The 27,401-nt window shown below is 44.6% G+C and overlaps 1 protein-coding gene across 1 annotated transcript; it reads right to left on the minus strand.

Annotated features, from left to right (window-relative positions):
• Nucleotides 1-8,077: 8,077 nt before the first annotated feature.
• LOC149440295 (uncharacterized) lies at nucleotides 8,078-18,113 on the minus strand. The gene is made up of 2 exons (XM_089658812.1): nucleotides 16,964-18,113; nucleotides 8,078-11,771 (listed from the first exon to the last, which is right to left on the minus strand). Exon 2 carries the CDS (start codon nucleotides 11,767-11,769, stop codon nucleotides 9,064-9,066), a length of 2,706 nt encoding a protein of 901 aa, XP_089514938.1. The 5' UTR covers nucleotides 11,770-11,771; nucleotides 16,964-18,113; the 3' UTR covers nucleotides 8,078-9,063.
• Nucleotides 18,114-27,401: the final 9,288 nt, after the last annotated feature.

Here is a 27,401-nt window from a genome sequence, read left to right on the forward strand (position 1 = left end):
AGCGTGAGATCATCCAATCGGAGCCCAGCATGAGATCATCCAATCGGAGCCCAGCGTGAGATCATCCAATCGGAGCCCAGCGTGAGATCATCCAATCGGAGCCCAGCGTGAGATCATCCAATCGGAGCCCAGCGTGAGATCATCCAATCGGAGCCCAGCGTGAGATCATCCAATCGGAGCCCAGCGTGAGGTCAGCCAATCAGAGCGCAGCGTGAGATCAGCCAATCAGAGCCCAGCGTGAGATCAGCCAATCAGAGCCCAGCGTGAGATCAGCCAATCAGAGCCCAGCGTGAGATCAGCCAATCAGAGAGCAGCGTGAGATCAGCCAATCAGCGCCCAACGTGAGATCAGCCAATCAGAGTCCAGCGCGAGATCAGCCAGAGTCCAGCGTGAGATCAGCCAATCAGAGTCCAGCTTGAATTCAGCCAATCAGAGCGCAGCGTTAGATCACAGGACATACACAGACTGGACACGTTTCAAGTTTATCTAATCCCCAGAAGTCCGTCATTGCAGTTTCGCAGTCCCTACATGTGGCGTCTGCGTCTCTCTGTGATTGGACGGTCTGCGTCTCTGTGATTGGACGGTCTGCACCGCTCTGTGATTGGACACTATGTGCCGCTCTGTGATTGGGAGGTCTGCGTCGCTCTGTGATTGGGAGGTCTGCGTCGCTCTGTGATTGGACGGTCTGCGTCGCTCTGTGATTGGACACTATGTGCCGCTCTGTGATTGGCTGGTCTGTGCTGCTCTTTGATTGGACAGTCTGTGCCATTCTGTGATTGGACGGTCCGTGTCTATCTGTGATTGGACATTATGAAGTGTGCTTAGTATCCCAAGTATATAAATACAAAATATAATAAGTGCTCTAAACAAAAACAAAAAACACACAATTCCCAAAATAATAAAATAGTCCTTCAAAATATCAAATCATTCAAAAATCTCAAAATCAACTTCCAGGTGAAGACAGCCTCCAAAGTGATTTCTGAAACCAAAAAACCTCAAAAAAAAAAAGAGAAAGGAAAACGCACATCGTGTATTATCTGTAACAACTTGAATTATTCATTCCATAACACATGTGATTCACACAAAAACACTGGTGATCACTATATGGGAAGGAGAATAGCTGTGTAAACACGTGCCTGTGAAACAATCTAGTGATAAAAACTGTGATAAACGTGTCCACTTCTAGAGTGTGCAAATTAAACACCTTTACCAAAAATATATATAAACCCCAGCTTGGTAATCCTCCAGGCCGGGTACTGATATATAATGAGTTCCTCCAGAGGGATCTTCACAGCCGCAGTATTATACTCCTCCCCACATCAGTCTCCAAGCAATGCCCCCCATAAATGGAACCACAACAGTGTAATTCCATAAAAACGTAAACAGAATATACTTTATTCATGTGCTTACACATATCTTCATCTTTAAAATTGCCATCAAACAAGAAATCAGCCCAGCCAGACCTCCGGAAATCCTCAGCAGATCCTCTCCTGTGGATCAGAGATTTCCAGGATCCAAAATGGCCGCTCGAGGAGAGGATCTGCTGAGCATTTCTGGAGGTCTGGCTGGGCTGATTTCTTGTTTGTTGAAGTTTGTGAACAAGGGAAGGGTACACCGTATTTTATTGTGATTGGACAGTATGGTCCGCTCTGTTATTGGATGGTCTATGTCTCTCTGTGATTGGAGGGTCTGTGTCTCTCTGTGATTGGAGGGTCTGTGTCTCTCTGTGATTGGAGGGTCTGTGTCTCTCTGTGATTGGAGGGTCTGTGTCTCTCTGTGATTGGAGGGTCTGTGTCTCTCTGTGATTGGAGGGTCTGTGCCTCTCTGTGATTGGAGGGTCTGTGCCTCTCTGTGATTGGAGGGTCTGTGCCTCTCTGTGATTGGACGGTCTGTGTCGCTCTGTGATTGGACGGTCAATGTCTATCTGTGATTGGATGGTATGGGCCGCTATGTGATTGGACGGTCTTTGTATCTCTGTGAATGGAGGGTTTTTTACCTTAATGCAGAGTATGCAATGAAGTGTTACTAAACCCCGGACCCGGCATGCACTATATCCGGTCTCCCTGGACCCTGCATTCACTATATCTGGTCTCCCCGGACCCTGCATTCACTATATCTGGTCTCCCCGGACCCTGCATTCACTATATCTGGTCTCCCCGGACCCTGCATTCACTATATCTGGTCTCCCCGGACCCTGCATTCACTATATCTGGTCTCCCCGGACCCTGCATTCACTATATCTGGTCTCCCCGGACCCTGCATTCACTATATCTGGTCTCCCCGGACCCGGCATTCACTGTATCTGGTCTCCCACAGTACACAGAACATGGAAATGTAATTATTTTAGTACATATAAACTGCTAAATACGGAGAGGTGGAGGAGAGGTGGATCCATTCATTGTAAACCGTTGGCTGCGATTGGACGGTCTGTGCCGTTTTGTGATTGGACGGCTTGTGCTGCACTGTAATTGGACGGTTTGTGTCGATCTGTGATTGGACGGTTTGTGTCGATCTGTGATTGGACGGTTTGTGTCGATCTGTGATTGGACGATCTGTGTCGATCTGTGATTGGATGGTCTGGGCCGCTCTGTGGTTGGACGGTCTGTGCAGCTCTGTGATTGGACGGTCTTTGTCTCTTGTGATTGGACGGTCTGTGCCGCTCTGTGATTTGACTGTCTGGGCCTCTCTGTAATTGGACGGTCTGTGCCGCTCTGTGATTGGACGGTCTGTGCCGCTCTGTGGTTGGACGGTCTGTGCCGCTCTGTGGTTGGACGGTCTGTGCCGCTCTGTGGTTGGACGGTCTGTGCCGCTCTGTGGTTGGACGGTGTGGGCCGCTCTGTGGTTGGACGGTGTGGGCCGCTCTGTGGTTGGACGGTGTGGGCCGCTCTGTGGTTGGACGGTCTGTGTCTCTCTGCGATTACATGGTATCCTCCGCTCTGTGATAGGACAGTCTGTGCCGCTCTGTGGTTGGACGGTCTGTGTCTCTCTGTGATTGGACGGTCTGTGCAGCTTTGTGATTGGACGGTCTGTGTCTCTTGTGATTGGACGGTCTGTGCCGCTCTGTGGTTGGACGGTCTGTGCCGCTCTGTGGTTGGACGGTCTGTGCCGCTCTGTGGTTGGACGGTCTGTGCCGCTCTGTGGTTGGACGGTCTGTGCCGCTCTGTGGTTGGACGGTCGGGGTCTATCTGTGTTTGGACGGTGTGGGCCGCTCTGTGATTGGACGGTCTTTTACCCTAATGCAGAGTATGCAATAAAGTGTTACTAAACCCCGGACCCCGCATTCACTATATCTGCTCTCCCCGGACCCCGCATTCACTATATCTGCTCTCCCCGGACCCCGCATTCACTATATCTGCTCTCCCCGGGCCCCGCATTCACTATATCCGATCTCTCCGGACCCCGCATTCACTATATCCGCTCTCCCCGGGCCCCGCATTCACTATATCCGCTCTCCCCGGGCCCCGCATTCACTATATCCGCTCTCCCCGGGCCCCGCATTCACTATATCCGCTCTCCCCGGGCCCCGCATTCACTATATCCGCTCTCCCCGGGCCCCGCATTCACTATATCCGCTCTCCCCGGGCCCCACATTTAGTATATCCGATCTCCCCGGACCCCGCATTCACTATATCCGGTCTCCCCGGGCCCCGCATTCACTATATCCGATCTCCCCGGACCCCGCATTCACTATATCCGCTCTCCCCGGGCCCCGCATTCACTATATCCGCTCTCCCAGGACCCCGCATTCACTATATCCGCTCTCCCCGGACCCCGCATTCACTATATCCGCTCTCCCCGGACCCCGCATTCACTATATCCGCTCTCCCCGGACCCCGCATTCACTATATCCGCTCTCCCCGGACCCCGCATTCACTATATCCGCTCTCCCCGGACCCCGCATTCACTATATCCGCTCTCCCCGGACCCCGCATTCACTATATCCGCTCTCCCCGGACCCCGCATTCACTATATCAGGTCTCCCCGGACCCTGCATTCACTATATCCGCTCTCCCCGGACCCTGCATTCACTATATCTGCTCTCCCCGGACCCTGCATTCACTATATCTGCTCTCCCCGGACCCCGCATTCACTATATCCGGTCTCCCCGGACCCGGCATTCACTATATCTGGTCTCCCACAGTACACAGAACATGGAAATGACATTATTTTAGTACATATAAACTGCTAAATACCGAGAGGTGGAGGTGAGGTGGATCCATTCATTGTAAACAGTCGGTGAGGTTGGGGTCCTCCCAGTGGCCCAGCACTATCCTCAGTCCATTGAAAGTTCTGGAGAACAGCTCTGTCTGTGTCTCTCTGTAATTGGAGGGTCTGTGCCGACTTGTGAAAGGAAGGTCTGGGCAACTTTGTGATTAGATGGTCAGTGTCTATCTGTGATTGGACGGTATGGTCTGCTCTTTGATTGGACTGTCTGTGCCGCTCTCTGATTGGACTGTCTGTGCCGCTCTCTGATTGGACGGTCTGTTCCATTCTGTGATTGGACGGTCTGTGTCTCTCTGTGGTTGGACGGTCTGTTTCTCTCTGTGATTGGACGTTCTGGGACGATCTGTGATTGGACGGTCTCAGTCGCCTTGTCATTGGACGGTCTGTGTCTCTCTGTGATTGGATGGTCTGGGCCGCTCTGTGATTGGACAGTTTGTGCCGCTCTGTGATTTTTCAGTTTGTGCCGCTCTGTGAGTGGACGGTCTGTGCCGACCTGTGATTGGACGGTCTGCGCCGCTCTGTGATTGGACGGTCTGCGCCGCTCTGTGATTGGACGGTCTGTGTCTCTCTGTGATTGGACAGTCTGTGTCTCTTGTGATTGGATGGTCTGGGCTGCTCTGTGATTGTACAGTTTGTTTCGCTGTGTGATTGGACGGTTTGTGCTGACCTGTGATTGGAAGGTCTGTGCCTCTCTGTAATTGGACGGTGTGGGCCGCTCTGTGATTGGACGGTCTGTGTCTCTCTGTGATTGGATGGTCTTTTATCTTAATGCAGAGTATGCAATAAAGTGTTACTAAACCCCGGACCCGGCATTCACTATATCTGGTCTCCCCGGACCCTGCATTCACTATATCCGGTCTCCCCGGACCCTGCATTCACTATATTCACTATATCCGGTCTCCCCGGACCCTGCATTCACTATATCCGGTCTCCGGGACCCTGCATTCACTATATCTGCTCTCCCCGGACCCTGCATTCACTATATTCACTATATCCGGTCTCCCCGGACCCTGCATTCACTATATTCGGTCTCCCCGGACCCTGCATTCAGGTGGAGGTGGAGGAGAGGTGGATCCATTCATTGTAAACCGTTGACTGAGGTTGGGGCCCTCTCAGTGGCCCAACACTATCCTCTGTCCATTGAATATCCCGGAGAACAGCTCTGTGATTGGACGGTCTGTATCGATCTGTGATTGGATGGTCTGGGCTGCTCTGTGATTGGACGGTTTCTGCCGCTCTATGATTGGATTATCTGTGCCGCTCTGTGATTGAACGGTCTTTGCCGCTCTGCGATTGGACGGTCTGTGCCGTTTTGTGATTGGACGGCTTGTGCTGCACTGTAATTGGACGGTTTGTGTCGGTCTGTGATTGGACGGTCTGTGTCGATCTGTGATTGGATGGTCTGGGCCACTCTGTGGTTGGACAGTCTGTGCAGCTCTGTGATTGGACGGTCTTTGTCTCTTGTGATTGGACGGTCTTTGTCTCTTGTGATTGGACGGTCTTTGTCTCTTGTGATTGGACGATCTTTGTCTCTTGTGATTGGACGACGGTCTTTGCCGCTCTGTGATTTGACTGTCTGGGCCGCTCTGTGGTTGGACGGTCTGTGCCGCTCTGTGGTTGGACGGTCTGTGCCGCTCTGTGGTTGGACGGTCTGTGCCGCTCTGTGATTGGACGGTCTGTGCAGCTTTGTGATTGGACAGTCTGTGCCACTCTCTGGTTGGACGGTCTGTGCCGCTCTCTGGTTGGACGGTCTGTGCCGCTCTGTGGTTGGACGGTCTGTGCCGCTCTGTGATTGGACGGTCTGTGCCAGTTTGTGATTGGACGGTCTGTGCCGCTCTGTGGTTGGACGGTCTGTGCCGCTCTGTGGTTGGACGGTCTGTGCCGCTCTGTGGTTGGACGGTCTGTGCCGCTCTGTGGTTGGACGGTCTGTGCCGCTCTGTGGTTGGACGGTCTGTGCCGCTCTGTGGTTGGACGGTCTGTGCCGCTCTGTGGTTGGACGGTCTGTGCCGCTCTGTGGTTGGACGGTCTGTGCCGCTCTGTGATTGGACGGTCTGTGCCAGTCTGTGGTTGGACGGTCTGTGCCGCTCTGTGGTTGGACGGTCTGTGCCGCTCTGTGGTTGGACGGTCTGTGCCGCTCTGTGGTTGGACGGTCTGTGCCGCTCTGTGGTTGGACGGTCTGTGTCTCTTGTGATTGGACGGTCTGTGCCGCTCTGTGGTTGGACGGTGTGGGCCGCTCTGTGATTGGACGGTCTGTGTCTCTCTGCGATTGCATGGTATCCTCCGCTCTGTGATAGGACAGTCTGTGCCGCTCTGTGATTTGACGGTCTGTGCCTCTCTGTAATTGGACGGTCTGTGCCGCTCTGTGGTTGGACGGTCTGTGCCGCTCTGTGGTTGGACGGTCTGTGCCGCTCTGTGGTTGGACGGTCGGTGTCTATCTCTGATTGGACGGTCTGGTCCGCTCTGTGATTGGACGGTCTGGTCCGCTCTGTGATTGGACGGTCTGGTCCGCTCTGTGATTGGACGGTCTGGTCCGCTCTGTGATTGGACGGTCTGGTCCGCTCTGTGATTGGACGGTCTGGTCCGCTCTGTGATTGGACGGTCGGGGTCTATCTGTGTTTGGACGGTGTGGGCCGCTCTGTGATTGGACGGTCTTTTACCCTAATGCAGAGTATGCAATAAAGTGTTACTAAACCCAGGACCCTGCGTTCATTATATCTGGTCTCCCCGGACCCGGCATTCACTATATCTGGTCTCCCCGGACCCGGCATTCACTATATCTGGTCTCCCCGGACCCTGCATTCATTATATCTGGTCTCCCCGGACCCTGCATTCATTATATCTGGTCTCCCCGGACCCTGCCTTCACTATATCTGGTCTCCCCGGACCCTGCCTTCACTATATCTGGTCTCCCCGGACCCTGCCTTCACTATATCTGGTCTCCCCGGACCCTGCCTTCACTATATCTGGTCTCCCCGGACCCTGCCTTCACTATATCTGGTCTCCCCGGACCCTGCATTCACTATATCTGGTCTCCCCGGACCCTGCATTCACTATATCCGGTCTCCCCGAACCCTGCATCCCCTATATCCGGTCTCCCCGGACCCTGCATTCATTATATCTGGTCTCCCCGGACCCTGCATTCACTATATCTGGTCTTCACGGACCCTGCATTCACTATATCTGGTCTCCCCGGACCCTGCATTCACTATATCTGGTCTTCACGGACCCGGCATTCACTATATCTGCTCTCCCCGGACCCGGCATTCACTATATCTGGTCTCCCACAGTACACAGAACATGGAAATGACATTATTTTAGTACATATAAACTGCTAAATACCGAGAGGTTGAGGTGAGGTGGATCCATTCATTGTAAACAGTCGGTGAGGTTGGGGTCCTCCCAGTGGCCCAGCACTATCCTCAGTCCATTGAAAGTTCTGGAGAACAGCTCTGTCTGTGTCTCTCTGTAATTGGAGGGTCTGTGCCGACTTGTGAAAGGAAGGTCTGGGCAACTTTGTGATTAGATGGTCAGTGTCTATCTGTGATTGGATGGTCTCTTCCGCTCTGTGATTGGACGGTCTCTTCCGCTCTGTGATTGGACAGTCTGTGCCGCTCTCTGATTGGACGGTCTGTTCCATTCTGTGATTGGACGGTCTGTGTCTCTCTGTGGTTGGACGGTCTGTTTCTCTCTGTGATTGGACGTTTTGGGACGATCTGTGATTGGACGGTCTCAGTCGCCTTGTCATTGGACGGTCTGTGTCTCTCTGTGATTGGACGGTGTTAAATATCGTGACACTTATATTATTTAAGTGTCTGTCTTTAGGCGTTTGAGGCAATTTGTTCTAGTGCCAGGCTGACTTAAAACAGTGTGACTTTTATTTAATGCACACTTGGCATCAAAAATGAATACAAAAGATAAAATAAAATACAGAGTAAAATATAACAAAAGTTGTAGATTATGGAAAAAGAAATAAGCTTTGGAGAAATGTCTAATCTCTTGTCTGTTCTATGACAAGTGTTTCAGTCTCGGCAAGGAAGACAACAGGTGTATCAAGGCTTTGCAGGCCTTACCAGGAGACAAATATGTCAGTGCGTGTCAGCTGTATAATGTCTTGATGTATGAGTGTGAGTGAGTGTATGTATGTGTCTCTCTATCTCTAAGACACATCTTATATATGTTTTACCAGACCAACCCACTAAACAGTTATTTCCTAATTCAGTGTGAGCTAAATAAGTAAAACCCTTATTTGTGCTTCTTCTAAACATATACTCTTAGTGTCCATATATGTAAACCTTCTAAACTATACTTAGTATGACGTTATTTGAAAACCTCTTAGAAGACAGAAATATATGATACTGTCATCTGATATAATGGCTTCACATATCTTTAGAAAGGATAATGGTCACATAAATGCATAGATATAACCAACAATAATTGATACTAAACTTATCACACACTATTCCTAACTAATAAATTGATTATATGAAATAATTATCCAACTAACTATATTATGGATTAGACATGATTTTCTTTATAAAAGACATATCCTTTCTTTGTTCTACTACGTATCAATATCTTTTTACATTCCAATTGCTATTCTTAAAACTAAGCTTATGACCTGCTGACCTCTTAGACAGGAATATACCATGGTTCATCTTTAACACCTGTTTTCCAAGCTTCATTCACACGCCAAGTTAAAATTACTTCTAAATGACTTTTGCTGTCATTTTGAAAGATATGAGACGTCTGTTTTATGGTGAATAATTTCTACAATATTCCCCCTAAATATAATTTATCATATAATATTATATATACATTCATACTTCATTCATGGCCCAACTATACACGCTTGGAATCAGTTGTTCCAGATGCACCATTTTCTATAACCAGGTCAGTTAGGTCAGAGGTAACCTTCCTTCTAATAATACCTGACAGGATTTTTTCACCTTCTTTCATTTGTTTCTTAATCAATTTGTAAAATTGTTTCATTCTAATCATAATACAGATTTGAAATAAAATACATAAAACCATAATAATAAATATAATAATTAATGGGTGTAATAATATATTTCCAACAGCTGCTGTTACTGAAGTTTTTCCCCACATTGATACAGTATTTTTAAATTTTGACCACCATGAACGACCTGAAAATTCAGACCAATCATGTTCTATCTCTAGTAGATTTCCTTGTTCATGCTTAAATATTATTTCTGCTTTCTGAAGTTCTTCAGACAAAGCAATTAATAATCCCTTATCCTTTTGTATGATCTCTGCCCATTCTTTCCATGGAAACTCATCTACTTGAGATATGTTATATTGTATAGGTAGAACACTCACATTTTTCATAAGTATATTAGTTAAATTTACTCTAATTTCATTTAAACTAATTCCTGTAAGATCTCCTTCTATACAATACAAGCCTCGACTCAGGATATCTGTATGTGTGCAGGATAGGAAGAAAGCTTTCACTGTTTCAGTGTCTGTCATGACTTGAAAACAGACTTTCCTCTTTCCTACAACAGTGACTAGGTCAAGTGAAGTTTTTACTTTTTCTATTCTTGCTGTACATAATGAATGATTATGAAAACAAGAGTGAAAAATACTTTTGTCCTGATTAGGCAAACATATTACTTTTGATTGAAAATGTAAACAAGAAGATAAATCTAATTGTTCTGGTTCAGATGTATTAGTATCCAAAGCAAAATCTACAAATTGTAATTGATAATATAACAACTGGGTATTACTAACTGGCAATCCTAAGACTGTAACTGGAACTAACATTTGTTCTTTCCCAGCAATGGGAATCATTGAGGTACCAAAGCATTCATGTTGATTACATCCTACCCATTTATTTACCCATAAATCTGTATGATTTTTTGCAAATACATATTCATTAGGTAAACTTTGCAAAAGACTTAGAGGAGTTATGCCACTTTGGAATGCTTGTGCAATTATTTTAAAATTGGTAGAATACTCTGTCTGTATTTCTAGACATGTTCTGGCTATGTGGGAATGTTGTTCTCTGTCCATTAAATTCAAAGTAACATCTTGTAAGTGGACTACAGCTGGGCCTATAACCGTAGCTGTCTTCATTAACATATTTTCTAATATTTGATTTACATTTCTTTGAACTTTAATACTTTTACTACCCACTAAGCCCGCTGTTTCCAGATCAGACTGTAATGTATTAATATCCATACTATTGGTAAGACTTCCAATAGTACCAACTCCACCTAAAATTCCTTCTACGATACCTCGTTTATTCCTATTATTTTTATTATTAGCTCCAAACCATTTATCCATACCCAATTCCATATTAATTAAGTATTCTTGACATTGAGGATACTTTGATGAAATTTTCCATTCAGAAACATTAACTTTCCAAAGTATAATCACAAAATGTCCTTCTCTTAAGAGATGTCTGGGTTGGAAATGATTAATTTGAAATGGACTAGAAGGAATAAATTTTTCATCAGTACACTTAATGTTCTTAGGAGATGAAATTATAACATTTGCAGTATCACATTTCATTGGATTATTTTCTAATGATATGCAACATTCATATATGCCTCTGTCATTAAGATTTGGACTATTGTGTTGATAAATAAAGTTATTGTTAGTCCAATCTACATTTCCAAGATTACTCTTACGAATTATATTAGTAGAGCTATGGAAAAGACTACCCAAAAATTCACCATTTCTTTTCCAAGTTAATAGGGAATTTTGAGGTAAATATATTTGTGTAGTACATATCAAATTTAAATCATCCTTTCCTTCAATAATTTTAACAGCTTGAGGGGATACTTTTATATCTGGAATAATCAAGTCTACAATTGAAATAGTCACTCTCACATTAACGTGAGCTGAACCTCTTGTTATTTGAAAATCCCATACTCTAATTACATCTCCTTCTTCATCTCCTGTAATCTTTAAGTGTTCAGGATCCATAAACTGTAGATAATATTGGGTCAAAAACCAAATATCTGTTTTGGATCCTCCTACAGAAGAAGAACCTACTCTATCTCCAGTTACATCGCCAGTCCAAATTGTAGACTCATTTCCTTTTAAAACTATGGACCAGAATCCCATCTCAGTTAAATTACATTCATATGTACCAGTTTTATTATTATGTACATATGATCCTTGCATTTTTGTAAACTTTGTTTTAGATTCTATTCTAGCTTGTATTTCAATAGAGTTACTATGAAGAAAATAAAACTGCATACAGCAAGTAGCTCCATGACCTATACAAGCAAGTCCATACAAGTCTACGGCTGTGTCAATGTCACTGTATCTTGGAAAATGTCTCTTGTTTCTGGATAAAGGCAATTCTCTTTTATGCAGGGTCTCAGACTTGTTCTTCTCTGCTGGGCTGGAAAAAGTCATATAAGTTTTTAGGAATAAAAATGTCATTAATGAGAAAAGGAGTCCTGTGATGACGAATTTTCTCCTTTTAATGTTCTTTCTTTCTGTCCAATTTTCTGATGTTGTCAGTATTTCTTTTTGGAGTTTGATGTTCCTCCATATTTGATTATCAGATGTCATTTCTGCAAAAGAAATGCAGTATCATTATCTTGGCATAAACAGCTTGCATTGATCAGTGTGAACCCATATTTTTTGTTGTCTCCGTGCATTTTTAACAGAATTGAGAGGTCTTTGGACTTGTATCATTACACCACGTGTGTCCAAAATTTCAAAAGGACCTTCCCAATTACTTTGCCACGGCCCACTTTTTCTAAATGTTTTAATCATGACTTGTCCACCTTTCTCAAATTTTGAGGAGTGTGGAGGGATCATTTTCTGCATGTGAGTAGCTGCATGTGGCAAAATGGCATTTAGATTGTCTTGCAACATCTGTAACCATTTGGTTTTCTCAATTGCTTCTTTCTGCGGAGTTGACAAAAAACACGGTTCATGTGGAAAAACAAGCGGCATTTTTCTACCTGTCATCAGTTCAAATGGACTGTATTGTGTAGATGAAGATGTTGTACTTCTGATACTCATCAGAACAAAAGGCACGGCATCTACCCATGTATGTCCTTTGTCTAACAACATTTTAGCAATTCTGGATTTGATAGTCCTGTTCATTCTTTCCACAATACCTGCAGATTGCGGATGGTATGGAACATGAAATCTTTGCTGGATTCCCAATATTTTACACATTGCCTGCATTACTTTACCTGTGAAATGAGTTCCACGATCTGAACTGATATCAATTGGGATCCCCCAAGTAGGAAAAACATGATTAATTAACATTCTTGCAGTTGTTAGTGCATCGTCTGTGCGTACAGGTAAAATCTCAACCCATTTTGAGAAAACATCAACAATTATGAGCGCATATTTGAAACCATTTTTTCCTGTTGGTAATGGTCCTATATAGTCAAGTTGTAATGTGGACCATGGACCATTAGCTGGAGGAGTTCTTTGTAAAGGAGGTTTCTGTCCTTTTGGCCTGGGGTTCACTTGAGCACAGATAAGACAAGATTGAATTACATTGTCTGCAGTCTCATCCATTTTTTCCCAGAAAAATTTCTCTTTGAGAATCTCTAACAATCTCTGCTTACCTACATGGCCTAAACTTTCATGATTGTATTTTGTGAACTCCACTTGTAAATGTTTTGGTATGACAGGACGCAGAACCCCGTTACAGTCATGAAACAAAATCTTGTTTTCAAAAACAAAGGAAGATTCTGTATCAACCTGAGAAGCAGAAAGGGACGGGTCCTTTTTCTGTTCTTCTGCAAATGAGGGGATCTGTGTATCTGTTTTTCTGACTGTGTTTACTGAAACTACTTCAGATGGAGTCTCTGACTGTTCATTAACAGCTGCTTCTTTTGCTAATGTGTCAGCTATCATATTTCCTATGCTCAGTTCATCATTGTCTTTCCTATGCGCTGGCACTTTAACAATTGCATAGGCACAAGGGTTTATCCCTGCTAGTGCAAAAATTGACTCTAGTATCTCTCTGTGTGCTAAAGCTTTGTTTGAAGCATCTACAAAACCTCGTCTTTTCCAAATAGGAAGATAATCAGTAAGAGAATGCACAAGATATGAACTGTCACTATAAATCACTAGTGGACCTTGATTCTCTTCTTTGTCTACAGTTAACACTGTCTCAATGGCTATCAGTTCTGCTTTTTGTGCTGAAAAGTGTCCTGGAAGTCTGTGTTGTATGGCATATCCTCTCTGTGGAAACCAGATTGCATAACCTGAAAAATACTCCCCTGAGACACAATAACGTGAACCATCCACAAACACAGGTTCATCAGTCTTCTCTGCTTCTCTGCGAAACAGAGGAGAGTGAGTGTCTTGGACTTCACATGAACACTCATGTTCTGATCCATTATATTCCATCAATTGAGGGAGTACATATTTGGCATTATGTTCAACCTGGATCTGTTTGGGTGATAAAGCCAACAACCATTGTGAAAATCTTTGATTGGAAACACCTGGGATGTTTTTTTCAAGGAGAAATTTCAGGGTGGAATGAGGTGTTTGTAAGATAATTTTGTTGAATCCTACAATGTGCTCAGTTGCTTTTACTGCATAGTGAACTCCTACCAATTGTTTAACACATGTGTCAAAACCTTTCTCAACAGGTGTTAAAAGCCTAGAGAAATATGCTAGGATCCTCCAATTTCCTCCTTGTAGCTGAAGCAACACCGAAGAAATAGCAGTTTCAGGTGTATGCACCTGCAAAGCAAACGGTGCTTGCTTTTCTACTGTAGTTAGGGCTGGTGCTGTCTGCAAATCTTTTTTCAAAGATTCAAAGGCCTTTTGCTGAACTTCTGTCCAAGGACCAAAACCATTTTCCTCATTATTCTTTAGAAGTTCATACAGAGGTTTTGCTTTATCAGCAAATGACTCAATGAACTCTCTAGAAAAATTCACTAATCCTAGGAATTGTCTTAGTGCTTTGAATGTTGTTGGTACAGGAAGTGCAGCAATAGCATTAACCCTTTCTTGCAAAGGTTGGCGTTTACCCGGACTGATCTGAATGCCGAGAAACTTGACCTCGCTTTTCATGAGCTGAACCTTACGAGTATTCAGCTTGAGACCTGCATCTTGCAACAGATCAAACAATTCTGCCAAAAGGGTTAAATGTTCTTGGTCATTTTCTGTTGATAACAAGATATCGTCCACATATTGTAGGATACAATCTGGCCTAGAAAATTTGGATAGGACTTCCGCTAAAGCTTGATGAAATACGCTAGGACTCAAATGGAGGCCTTGCGGAAGACGGTTAAAGGTATACTGAGAATTTGCAAAGGAGAAGGCAAATTTATATTGACAGCTTTTAGATAAAGAGATTGAGAAAAATCCATTTGCAATGTCAATCACAGAGAACACTTTTGCTTTTGCATCAATTCGGGACATTATATCTGGTGTATCTGCCACTATTGGAGCGCAGCTTGGGGTATATTTATTCAGCATTCTGAGATCTACCAGAAGCCTGAATGATTTAGGGTCATCACGTTTAGGTACTACCCATAATGGATTGTTTGTTACAGAATTTGTTTTTCTGATAATACCTTGTTGCAGAAGCTCCTGTATGACTATTGATACTGGTTCAATAGATTCTGGTGGCAATTTGTATTGCTTCTGTGGGGGCGGATCCTTGCCTTGCACGTCTACTTCTATGTCTTTAAATAGACCGGCCTCATTTTTGCCTTGGCTCCAAAGATTTTTGTATGATTTGACCAATTGTTCTAATTGTTGATTGTCACCACTATCTGGCCATTTATGGTCTGCAGCAAGCACTTCTGTTAAACAGATGCTGCCGACCTCACAGTAATCTGCTGGGTCAATTACCACAGGCTTACGATTAATGGAACCTTTCCATACAATGCCATTACCAAGGTCAATTATCCAACCTCTGCGTTGAAGGATATCTGTCCCAATAATATTCTCTGCACCTTGACAATACCAAATATCAATCTCAGTATCCAAATAATCAGGGATTTCAAATGAAACATTTTTACACATTGAAGCTTTCGAATTACCTGATCCGTTAAATCCAACAACTGTACATACTGTTGCATCTGTCAAAAGAGGTAATCTTACACCAGTAATAGAAATTTCGGCACCTGTATCGATTAGAAACTTGAGCTTTTGTCCATTCAATTTTGCTTTAATGTAAGGGCGTCCACATTTATCTAGACATATTGGTGTTACATATTCTAGATGATGAGATTTTATTTCCTTTTTATTGTCTAGTCATGGAGTAGGCAATAATGGAGCTGAATTAACAGTGGTTGACTGCAAGTTCTTTTCAGTCAAACCGCTGCTGACCGATAACTCTCTGATTTGTTTTATCAGAGGAGCATAGGGAGAAGAAGATTGAGTTTCCTTCTGACTAGGAGGAGCAGATGGTTCAAGAGAAATAAGTCCATTTTCTTTACCTAAATTTCTTGAATCCTTTATCTGCATATCCTTTAAGAATTTTTTACACTTCCATTTTAAATGTCCAGGCTTTTGACAGTAGTAACAAGTTATTGGCTCTCTCTGTCTCACCTGCTTGTATCTGTCACTTTTACTAAGAGCAGTCATTCCTGTCTTAGCTGTAGTTTGACCATTCCTATTTAAAGTGTCATTTTGAACTAGAGCTATCTTAGACTTGAGATAGTTCTGTTTCATTTGTCTTCTGATTTTATCAATGAATGAACAAGCATCTGTAATCAAAGTTTTATCTTGCACAATGGCCAAAGAAGTTGGATCAAGATATTTAAATTTTTTTACAAATGCTTTTATCATACCTGTATCGTTTTCATCATCTACGCCCAAGACCATTTTGTATGCCTTTGTGAATTTAATTTTAAATTCATAAGGGTCTTCTCTAACTGAAGTCTGTAATGAGTCTAGTACTTCTAAAGAAGGTACTTCCTCACCTGTGGTACATAACAACAATTGTCGTAATCTGTCTGATGCGTCACTATGTATCTCCTGTCCGTCATCGTCAATAACAGGTGATTGCACAAGTCGTCTAGCAAAATGTGCAGGTATCCAAAGATAATAGATACGGTTACGCTGTTCGTCAGTCAAGTGATAACGATCTGTATAAGACTCGAAGATGTCCGCATTATAAAAGGCATCGACCTTTGAGTCATACGCTGGAATATCTTTTAAAATTTTAATTAATTGATCATGAATTTGTAACTTTAATTTAGCTGCACGGTCTAGTAGTTTTCTCTTTCTAACTTCGGCTTCGTCATTTGCGTCATCTTCCCCCATTTCAGGAATGCAGGAAGCTTGAGGCTTTGACTGTTTAGAATCAGTCTTTTTACCACCTTTTGTTAATACAGCAACCTCTTTTCTGTCATTCTGCAGTCTTAACAAAAGATTTGTTTTAGAATCAATTTGCTCCTCAAGATTTTCTATGTAATTACAAAGTATGTCACAATTTGGACAATTAAGAGGATCTTGAGACAAATGTTCATGCATTTCTGTGTTCTGTACAGTGCTACATTCTGTCTGCTTTAGTGTAGAAACACTTTTAGCAGGTAAGTCAATATTCAAAATCATTTTGTTGAATATTCTTACCAACTTTAAGATATTAGATATCTTCTTATGCTGTTTGTTTACAGTAAATCTAGATTTATCTATCTGAACATTGGCCTGTAAACATTCCTTGTACATGTACTGCCATAATTTACCATCATCAGGATATAAAGAAACATCCTTAAACTCTAACTTGCTTTCTATAGCTAGTTTATCAATAAATTCCATAACTTTTACTCACCGTAATCAGATGATTTTCTTTTTTGCAGCCGGTGGCTCCGTCACTGGACCTCTCGTCAACGTCTGACGAAACACAAACGCCTTCACTTCTAGGTTCTTTGCACCGTGTTTTTCCAAGACTTGATCAGTCTGTGCTTTCTCCCCCTCTATCAAGGAATGAAAAACCCGGAAAAACTGTGGCGGAGGCTGGCTTAGCCAAATGTTAAATATCGTGACACTTATATTATTTAAGTGTCTGTCTTTAGGCGTTTGAGGCAATTTGTTCTAGTGCCAGGCTGACTTAAAACAGTGTGACTTTTATTTAATGCACACTTGGCATCAAAAATGAATACAAAAGATAAAATAAAATACAGAGTAAAATATAACAAAAGTTGTAGATTATGGAAAAAGAAATAAGCTTTGGAGAAATGTCTAATCTCTTGTCTGTTCTATGACAAGTGTTTCAGTCTCGGCAAGGAAGACAACAGGTGTATCAAGGCTTTGCAGGCCTTACCAGGAGACAAATATGTCAGTGCGTGTCAGCTGTATAATGTCTTGATGTATGAGTGTGAGTGAGTGTATGTATGTGTCTCTCTATCTCTAAGACACATCTTATATATGTTTTACCAGACCAACCCACTAAACAGTTATTTCCTAATTCAGTGTGAGCTAAATAAGTAAAACCCTTATTTGTGCTTCTTCTAAACATATACTCTTAGTGTCCATATATGTAAACCTTCTAAACTATACTTAGTATGACGTTATTTGAAAACCTCTTAGAAGACAGAAATATATGATACTGTCATCTGATATAATGGCTTCACATATCTTTAGAAAGGATAATGGTCACATAAATGCATAGATATAACCAACAATAATTGATACTAAACTTATCACACACTATTCCTAACTAATAAATTGATTATATGAAATAATTATCCAACTAACTATATTATGGATTAGACATGATTTTCTTTATAAAAGACATATCCTTTCTTTGTTCTACTACGTATCAATATCTTTTTACATTCCAATTGCTATTCTTAAAACTAAGCTTATGACCTGCTGACCTCTTAGACAGGAATATACCATGGTTCATCTTTAACACCTGTTTTCCAAGCTTCATTCACACGCCAAGTTAAAATTACTTCTAAATGACTTTTGCTGTCATTTTGAAAGATATGAGACGTCTGTTTTATGGTGAATAATTTCTACAGACGGTCTGTGCCGCTCTCTGTGGTTGGACGGTCTGTGTCTCTCTGTGGTTGGACGGTCTGTTTCTCTCTGTGATTGGACGTTCTGGGACGATCTGTGATTGGACGGTCTCAGTCGCCTTGTCATTGGACGGTCTCAGTCGCCTTGTCATTGGACGGACTGTGTCTCTCTGTGATTGGATGGTCTGGGCCGCTCTCTGATTGGACGGTCTGTTCCATTCTGTGATTGGACGGTCTGTGTCTCTCTGTGGTTGGACGGTCTGTTTCTCTCTGTGATTGGACGTTCTGGGACGATCTGTGATTGGACGGTCTCAGTCGCCTTGTCATTGGACGGTCTGTGTCTCTCTGTGATTGGATGGTCTGGGCCGCTCTGTGATTAGACGGTATGGTCTGCTCTGTGATTGGACAGTTTGTGCCGCTCTGTGAGTGGAGGGTCTGTGCCGCTCTGTGATTGGACAGTCTGTGCCGCTCTGTGATTGGACAGTCTGCGCCGCTTTGTGATTGGATGGTCTGTGTCTCTTGTGATTGGATGGTCTGAGCTGCTCTGTGATTGTACAGTTTGTTTCGCTGTGTGATTGGACGGTTTGTGCTGACCTGTGATTGGAAGGTCTGTGTCTCTCTGTAATTGGACGGTGTGGGCCGCTCTGTGATTGGACGGTCTGTGTCTGTCTGTGATTGGATGGTCTTTTATCTTAATGCAGAGTATGCAATAAAGTGTTACAAAACCCCGGACCCTGCATTCACTATATCTGGTCTCCCCGGACCCTGCATTCACTATATCTGGTCTCCCCGGACCCGGCATTCACTATATCTGGTCTCCCGGACCCTGCATTCACTATATCCGGTCTCCCAGACCCTGCATTCACTATATCCGGTCTCCCGGACCCTGCATTCACTATATCCGGTCTCCCGGACCCTGCATTCACTATATCCGGTCTCCCCGGACCCTGCATTCACTATATCCGCTCTCCCCGGACCCTGCATTCACTATATCTGGTCTTTCGGACCCTGCATTCACTATATCTGGTCTTTCGGACCCTGCATTCACTATATCCGGTCTCCCCGGACTCTGCATTCACTATATCCGGTCTCCCCGGACCCTGCATTCACTATATCTGGTATCCCGGGACTCTGCATTCACTATATCTGGTCTCCCGGGACTCTGCATTCACTATATCTGGTCTCCCGGGACTCTGCATTCACTATATCTGGTCTCCCGGGACCCTGCATTCACTATATCTAGTCTCCCGGGACCCTGCATTCACTATATCTAGTCTCCCCGGACCCTGCATTCACTATATCTGGTCTCCCACAGTACACAGAACATGGGAATGTAATTATTTTAGTAAATATAAACTGCTAAATACGGAGAGGTGGAGGAGAGGTGGATCCATTCATTGTAAACAGTCGGCGAGGTTGGGGCCCTCTCAGTGGCCCAGCACTATCCTCTGTCCATTGAAAGTCCCGGAGAACAGCTCTGTGATTGGACGGTCTGTATCGATCTGTGATTGGACGGTCTGTGCCGACCTGTGATTGTACGGTCTGTGCCGACCTGTGATTGGACTGTGTTTGTCTCTCTGTGAAAGGACGGTCTGGGCCGCTCTGTGAATGGACGGTCTGTGCCACTCTGTGATTGGACGGTCTGTGCCACTCTGTGATTGGACGGTCTGTGCCACTCTGTGATTGGACGGTCTGTGCCACTCTGTGATTGGACGGTCTGTGCCACTCTGTGATTGGACGGTCTGTGCCGCTCTGTGATTGGACGGTCTGTGCCGCCCTGTGATTGGACGGTCTGTGCCGCCCTGTGATTGGACGGTCTGTGCCGCCCTGTGATTGGACTGTCTGTGCCGCCTTGTGATTGGACGGTCTGTGCCTCTTTGTGATTGGACGGTCTGGGCTGCTCTGCGATTGGACGGTCTGGGCCGCTCTGTGATTGGACGGTATGTTTTACTCTGCGATTGGACGGTCTGGGCCGCACTGCGATTTGGCGGTCTGGGCCGCACTGCGATTTGACGGTCTGGGCCGCACTGCGATTTGACGGTCTGTGTCTCTCTGCGATTGGACAGTCTTGGCCTCTCTGTAATTGGAAAGGTCTGTGCCAATCTGTGATTGGACGGTCGGTGTCTATCTGTGATTGGACGGTATGGTCTGCTCTGTGATTGGATGGTCTTCGCTGCTCTGTGATTGGACGGTCTGGGACGCTCTTTAATTGGATGGTCTGTGTCTCTCTGTGATTGGACAGTCTGTGCCTCTCTGTGATTGGACGGTCTTTGCTGCTCTGTGATTAGACTTTCTTAGAGTTGGAGAGAACAGGAAGGAGAGAGAGAAGCCATGTTTTGGAGCATGGAGCCCAGATTGGCTGATCTCACACTGGGCTCTGATTGGCTGATCTGCTAATGGGCTCTGATTGGCTGATCTCACGCTGGACTCTTATTGGCTGATCTCATGGTGGGCTCTGATTGGCTGATCTCACACTGGGCTGTGATAGGTTTATCTCACACTGGGCTCTGATTGGCTGATCTCACGCTGTGCTCTGATTGGCTGATCTCACGCTGTGCTCTGATTGGCTGATCTCACGCTGGACTCTGATTGGCTGATCTCACGCTGGACTCTGATTGGCTGATCTCACGCTGGACTCTGATTGGCTGATCTCAGACTGGGCTCTGATTGTCTGATCTCACACTGCGCTCTGATTGGCTGATCTCACGCTGCTCTGTGATTGGCTGATCTCAGACTGGGCTCTGATTGGCTGATCTCACACTGCGCACTGATTGGCTGATCTCATGCTGGACTCTGATTGGCTGATCTCACGCTGGGCTCTTATTGGCTGAGCTGATGGTGGGCTCTGATTGGCTGAACTCATGCTGCACTCTGACTGATCGCACCCTGCGCTCTTATTGGCTGATCTCTGCCTTGGCTCTGGTTGACTGATCTCATGCTGGGCTCTGATTGGCTGATGGCACGCTGAGCTCTGATTGGCTGATCTCTGATTGGCTGATCTCATGCTGGACTTTGACTGGCTGATCTCATGCTGGGGACTGATTAGCAGATCTCACGCTGGGCTCTGATTGGCTGAGCGATTTCCTATACTTTCTGCATAGTGCTCTTAGTGCCACCAGCGATCTCGTGGAGTGCTCTGATTGGCTGAGGTCTGCGTTACACATGGTGTGTTTCCTATGATTATCGGCTCCATCTAGTGGCCGTATTGATGTACTCTCCTGTTTGTTATATTTCAGGAGAATTCCACATTGTGTCCTCTAGATGGGGTTGGCGATCACAATACACAAGTCCCTCAGCCAATCAGAGCACTCCGCGAGATCGCTGGTTACACAATGAGCACCATGCAGAAAGTATAGGAAATCCCTCAGCCAATCAGAGCCCAGAATGAGATCAGCGAACTACAAAAGTCCCTGCTGTGTAATGGAGGTGATGAGGTGGGGTCCTAATCTGGGTGACACCGCTGCTGATTCATGGATAGAGTACAGTTAGAGTTGCCACCCGAGGACAGGATGTATTTTGCTTTCAGGATTACTGGGTGAAAATGGAAAAAAAAGAAAACTAATGCAGCCGCCACATCTAGGGACTGCAAAGCTGCAATACTTCTGGGGTTTAGGTAAACTTGAAACGTGTCCAGTCTGTTTATATCCTGTGATCTAATGCTGGACTCTGATTGGCTGATCTCACGCTGGGCTCTGATTGGCTGATCTCACGCTGGGCTCTGATTGGCTGATCTCACGCTGGGCTCTGATTGGCTGATCTCACGCTGGGCTCTGATTGGCTGATCTCACGCTGGGCTCTGATTGGCTGATCTCACGCTGGGCTCTGATTGGCTGATCTCACGCTGGGCTCTGATTGGCTGATCTCACGCTGGGCTCTGATTGGCTGATCTCACGCTGGGCTCTGATTGGCTGATCTCACGCTGGGCTCTGATTGGCTGATCTCACGCTGGGCTCTGATTGGCTGATCTCACGCTGGGCTCTGATTGGCTGATCTCACGCTGGGCTCTGATTGGCTGATCTCATGAAGTGCTATGATTGGCTGATCTCACACTGTGCTCTGATTGGCTGATCTCACGCTGGACTCTGATTGGCTGATCTCACGCTGGACTCTGATTGGCTGATCTCACACTGGGCTCTGATTGGCTAAGGGATTTCCTATACTTTCTGCATAGCACTCATAGTGCCACCAGCAATCTCGCGGTGTGCTCTGATTGGCTGAGTGCTGCGTTACACTTGGTGTGTTTCCTATGATAATCGGCTCCATCTAGTGGTCGTATTGATGTACTTTCCTGTTTGTCATATTTCAGGAGAATTACGCATTGTGTCCTCTAGATTGGTTGATCTAATGCTGGACTCTGATTGGCAGATCTCACCTTTGGCTCTGATCGGCTGATCTCACGCTGTGCTCTGATTGGCTGATCTCATGAAGTGCTTTGACTGGCTGATCTCACGCTACTCTCTGATTGGCTGATCTCAAACTGGGCTCTGATTGACTGATCTTAGACTGGGGTCTGATTTTCTGTAAACAATACAGATCTCTTCCCTGTCAGCTCCAGCACAGTGATTTGTACGGCTCTGCATAGCATAGTCATACAAAGCAGTGTGCCTACAGTTGAAAGCATAGACACAGCTTACTGTGAAACAGCACACAGTTAACCCTTTGATTGCCCCACATGTTAACCCCTTCCTCCCCAGTGCCATTAGTACAATGTCAGTGCTTTTTATTAGCACTGATCGCTGTATTGGTGTCTCTGGGGATGTCAGTGACACCAAGTCAGAATGCCCACTGCAATCCCACTATAAGGCGCCGATTGCCGCCATTACTAGTAAAAATTAACCACCATTTGTAAATGCTATAACTTTCAACCAAACTAAACCAATCAGTTTACATGTATTGGGAGTTATTTTAGTAAAGATTTGGAGCAGAATACATTTTGGCCTAAATTCGTGACGACATTTGTTTTTTTTTATATTTTTTACTGGACATGTTTAACCTCTTGCCTACCAGGTACTCATACCCCCTTCCTGCCCACGCCAATTTTCAGCTTTCAGCGCTGTCGCACTTTGAATGACAATTGCACAGTCATGCAACACTGTACCCATATGAAATTTTTATTATTTTTTTCACAAAAATTGAGTTTTCTTTTGGTGGTATTTACTTGCCGCTGGGTGATTTCTTTTTTGTGTTATAAACAATAAAAGAGATAACATTTTGGAAAAAAAAAGTTTTTCTTTGTTTCTATTAAAAATTTTTGCAAACAGGTAATTTTTCTCCTTCAGTGATGTGCGTTGATGAGGCTGCACTGATAGGCAGCACTGATGGGCATGGATAGGCAGCACTGATGGGCATGGATAGGCAGGACTGATGAGCTGGCACTGATGATGCTGCACTGATATGCAACAATTATGGGCACTGATAGGTAGCACTGATGGGTGGCATTGACTGATGGCACTGCTGGGCAGCACTGATTGGCGGCACTGCTGGGCAGCACTGATTGGCGGCACTACTGGGTGGCACTGATGGGCACTGGTGGGTGGCACTGATGAGTACTGGTGGGTGGCACTGATGGGCACTTGTGGGCGGCACTGTTGGGCACAGGTGGCCCCTGATGGTCAGTGCTGATTCGTCCTCTGTAGGACACAGCAATCACAGATATCGCCGGGTGCGTGCCCCTGTGGGCGCGCGGGAGGGCGCGTTCTGGGAGGAGGTCATATGATGCCCTCCCAGAACTGGCCGGCCACAGTGAAACCGTCATTTGGCTATCTGTGGTTGGCAAGTGGTTAATGGCAAAAAGTAAAAAATACCACCAAAATAAAGCTCTGTTCTTGGGAAAAAAATTTCATTTGGGCAGTGTTGCATGACCGCGCAATTGTCAGTTAAAATAACGCTGCGCCATAACGCAAAAAATGTCCTGGTCAGGAAGGGGGGTAAATCCTCCGGAGGACAAGTGGTTAAAGGCCTTATTGCTTTTTCTGAAAACAGTAGAATGATGGGCTTTACCAAAAAGTGGGAATTTTGTTTTGTCTGTCCACAGCACATTCTTCCAAAAGGAATTTTGGCTTCCTCAGGTACGTTTTGGCAAACTCCAATCTGTCTTTTTTGTGTTTCTGTGTCAGCAGTGGGGTCCTCCTGGGTCTCCTACCATAGCGTCTCTTTTCATTCAGATGGCAATGTACAGTGTGAGCTGACACAGTTGTACCCTGGACCTGAAGGTCAGCTTGAATTTGTCTGGAAGTTGATCGAAGTTCTTTAGCCACCATTCATACAATCCTTTGTTGCAGTATTTAATTGATCTCTCTCGTTTGTCCAAATCCAGGGAGATTAGCTACAGGGCCATGGGCTGTAAACTTCTTGACAATGTTGTGCACAGCGGACACAGGAACATTAACCACTTGCCCTCCTGAGGATTTACCCCCCTTAATGACCAGGCCTCTTTTTGCTACTCGGCGCTGCACTAATTCAACTGATAATTGCGCGGTCATGCAATGCTGCACCCAAACGAAATTTACGTCCTTTTTTTCACACAAATAGAAACTTTCTTTCGGTGGTATTTGATCACCTGTGCGCTTTTTATTTTTCACGCTATAAACAAAAAAAGACCAAATATTTTTAAGCAAAACAATATTTTTTACTTTCAGCTATAAAAAATATATAGTAAACTCAAAGATAGTTATAAATTTAGGCCAAAATTTATTCTTCTACATGTTTTTGGTAAACAAAATCCCAATAAGTGTATATTGATTGCTTTGTGTGGAAGTTATAGCGTCTACAAACTATGGTATAGATACTGCAATTTACGCCTTTTTTTTGCTATACAGCGCTGTGCTAGTTTAACGGACAATTGCGCGGTCATGCAATACTGCACGTAAATGAAATTTATGTCCTTTTTTTCACACAAATAGAGCTTTCTTTCGGTGGTATTTGATCGCCTGTGCGTTTTTTATTTTTTGCGCTATAAAAAAAAAGGCTGACAATTTTGAGAAAAAAAATCAATATTTTGGACTTTTTGCTATAAAACACGTCCAGTAAAAAAAATTTAAAAATCTAATTTTGTCATAAATTTTGGCCAAAATGCATTCTGCGACATGTCTTTGCTAAAAAAAAAACCCAATAAGTGGAAATTGATTGGTTTACGTGAAAGTTATAGCGTTTACAAATGGCAGGAAAGATACTGGGATTTTTAATTTTTTTTATACTAATAATGGCGGCGATCAGCGACTTATGGTGGCAATTAGTGACTTATGGCGGCGATCAGCGACTTATGGAGGGACTGCGGCGGACATTCTGACACTGCGGGGGAACTGGCTTGGGGTCACTGACATCCCCAGTGACACCAATACAGTGATCAGTGCAAACAAAAACCACTGACATTGTACTAATGGCACTGGGGAGGAAGGGGTTAACTTTATTTATTGAAAGGGTTAACTGTGTGAGGGGAGTGTTTTACTAAGGGGCTGTACTGCACTGTACACGCTGATCCGGGGAAATAAACTCTTCTCTCCAGCTCAGCGTGTCAGGAGCTGTCAGGGAACTGACAGAAAGCAGAGCTACTGCAGCCCTGCTCTCTGTCATTGATTGCTGCTAATCAGCGGGACACAGCTGGTAACGACCGGCTGTGACCCGGTGACTGACATCCGCGGCTGTGATCGGCGGGACAGATAGGGCGGTGGCACGCCTCGCGCACGCCCCCTACCTGTTTTGAAAACACATGTTTTAAAACGTGGTTTTGCCCAGCCGTGCCGCCCTGCCAACGTATTTATACAGTAGCTGGGCGGCATGTGGTTAAGAGCTATGGAGTTGCACTTGTAACCCTGAGATTGTCCATGCTTTTCCACAATTTTTGTTTTCAAATCCTCAGACAATTCCTTGCTGCTTTCTCTTCTCCATGCTCCATGTGGCACACAGAGACACACAACAGAAAGGTTGAGTCAATTTTTCACCATTTTTAACTGGTTGCCGGTGTGATTTCTATATTGTCAGCGCCTGTTAATTGATAGAGGTGAGTTTAATTACAAATTATAGGAGCATCACAAACTTGGAACGCAATTATTTCTTAATTTTGAGAAGGTGCCAATAATTTTGTCCAGCCCATTTTCAGGGTTTTGCGTGAAATGTGTCAGATTTGGCTTTTTGGCCATAGCTGTATATAATAAGAAAAGGCCTAGCTCAGGGGTGGGCAAACTTTTTGACTTGAGGGCCGCAATGGGTTCATATATTGGACCCGGGGGCCGGACCAAGAGTAGATAAATTATGTGTATGTGTCATCCATAGTAAGTATAGTAATATTCCCCCATAGTAAGCATAGTAATTAATCCCCCATATAGTAATTCATCCCCCATAGTAATTCATCCCCCATATAGTAATTCATCCCCCATATAGTAATTCATCCCCCATATAGTAATTCATCCCCCATATAGTAATTCATCCCCCATATAGTAATTCATCCCCCATATAGTAATTCATCCCCCATATAGTAATTCATCCCCCATATAGTAATTCATCCCCCATATAGTAATTCATCCCCTATATAGTAATTCATCCCCTATATAGTAATTCATCCCCCCTATAGTAATTCATCCCCCCTATAGTAATTCATCCCCCCTATAGTAATTCATCCCCCATATAGTAATTCATCCCTCATATAGTAATTCATCCCCCATATAGTAATTCATCCCCCATAGTAATTCATCCCCCATAGAGTAATTCATTCCCCATATTAATTCATTCCCCATATTAAGTCCCCAAGTCCCCCCTGTGTCAATTCACTTACCTTTGCTCCGCGCGTTCCTCTCGCCGTGTCCCGCGCCGTTCCGGTGTAGCATGAAAATCTGTCTCCTATGAGGATCTGTCCCCCTCGACGTATCTGCGCATGTGCCAGTTTCAGGCATTAGCAGCCGATCGGCGATCTCCGGCACATGCGCAGATACGTCGAGGGGGACAGATCCTCATAGGAGACAGATTTTCATGCTACACCGGTCTTCAGGGCGGACTGTGAGGGGAGCATAGCTCCGCGGGCCGGATTAAAAGGTCCGCCGGGCCGTAGTTTGCCCATTGCTGGCCTAGCTATTTGTCCTGACAAACTGCATGTACAATCATTCTGTGTGAGTGAATCAGCATTCCCTCTCTAGTTTCAGGGAATTTTCCCGCATTTATATAAAGCCATGGCTGTTGTGGGAAATGAATACAGTTGAGTGTTCTTAGGATATTTTCTCTTTTGATGGAATGTTTTTAAGGCATTTTCCCTTA

Source organism: Staurois parvus, unplaced genomic scaffold (assembly GCF_062004578.1).
Source record: "Staurois parvus isolate SC_StPar_1 unplaced genomic scaffold, SC_StPar_1.0 ptg001097l, whole genome shotgun sequence".
Taxonomy (NCBI): domain Eukaryota; kingdom Metazoa; phylum Chordata; class Amphibia; order Anura; family Ranidae; genus Staurois; species Staurois parvus.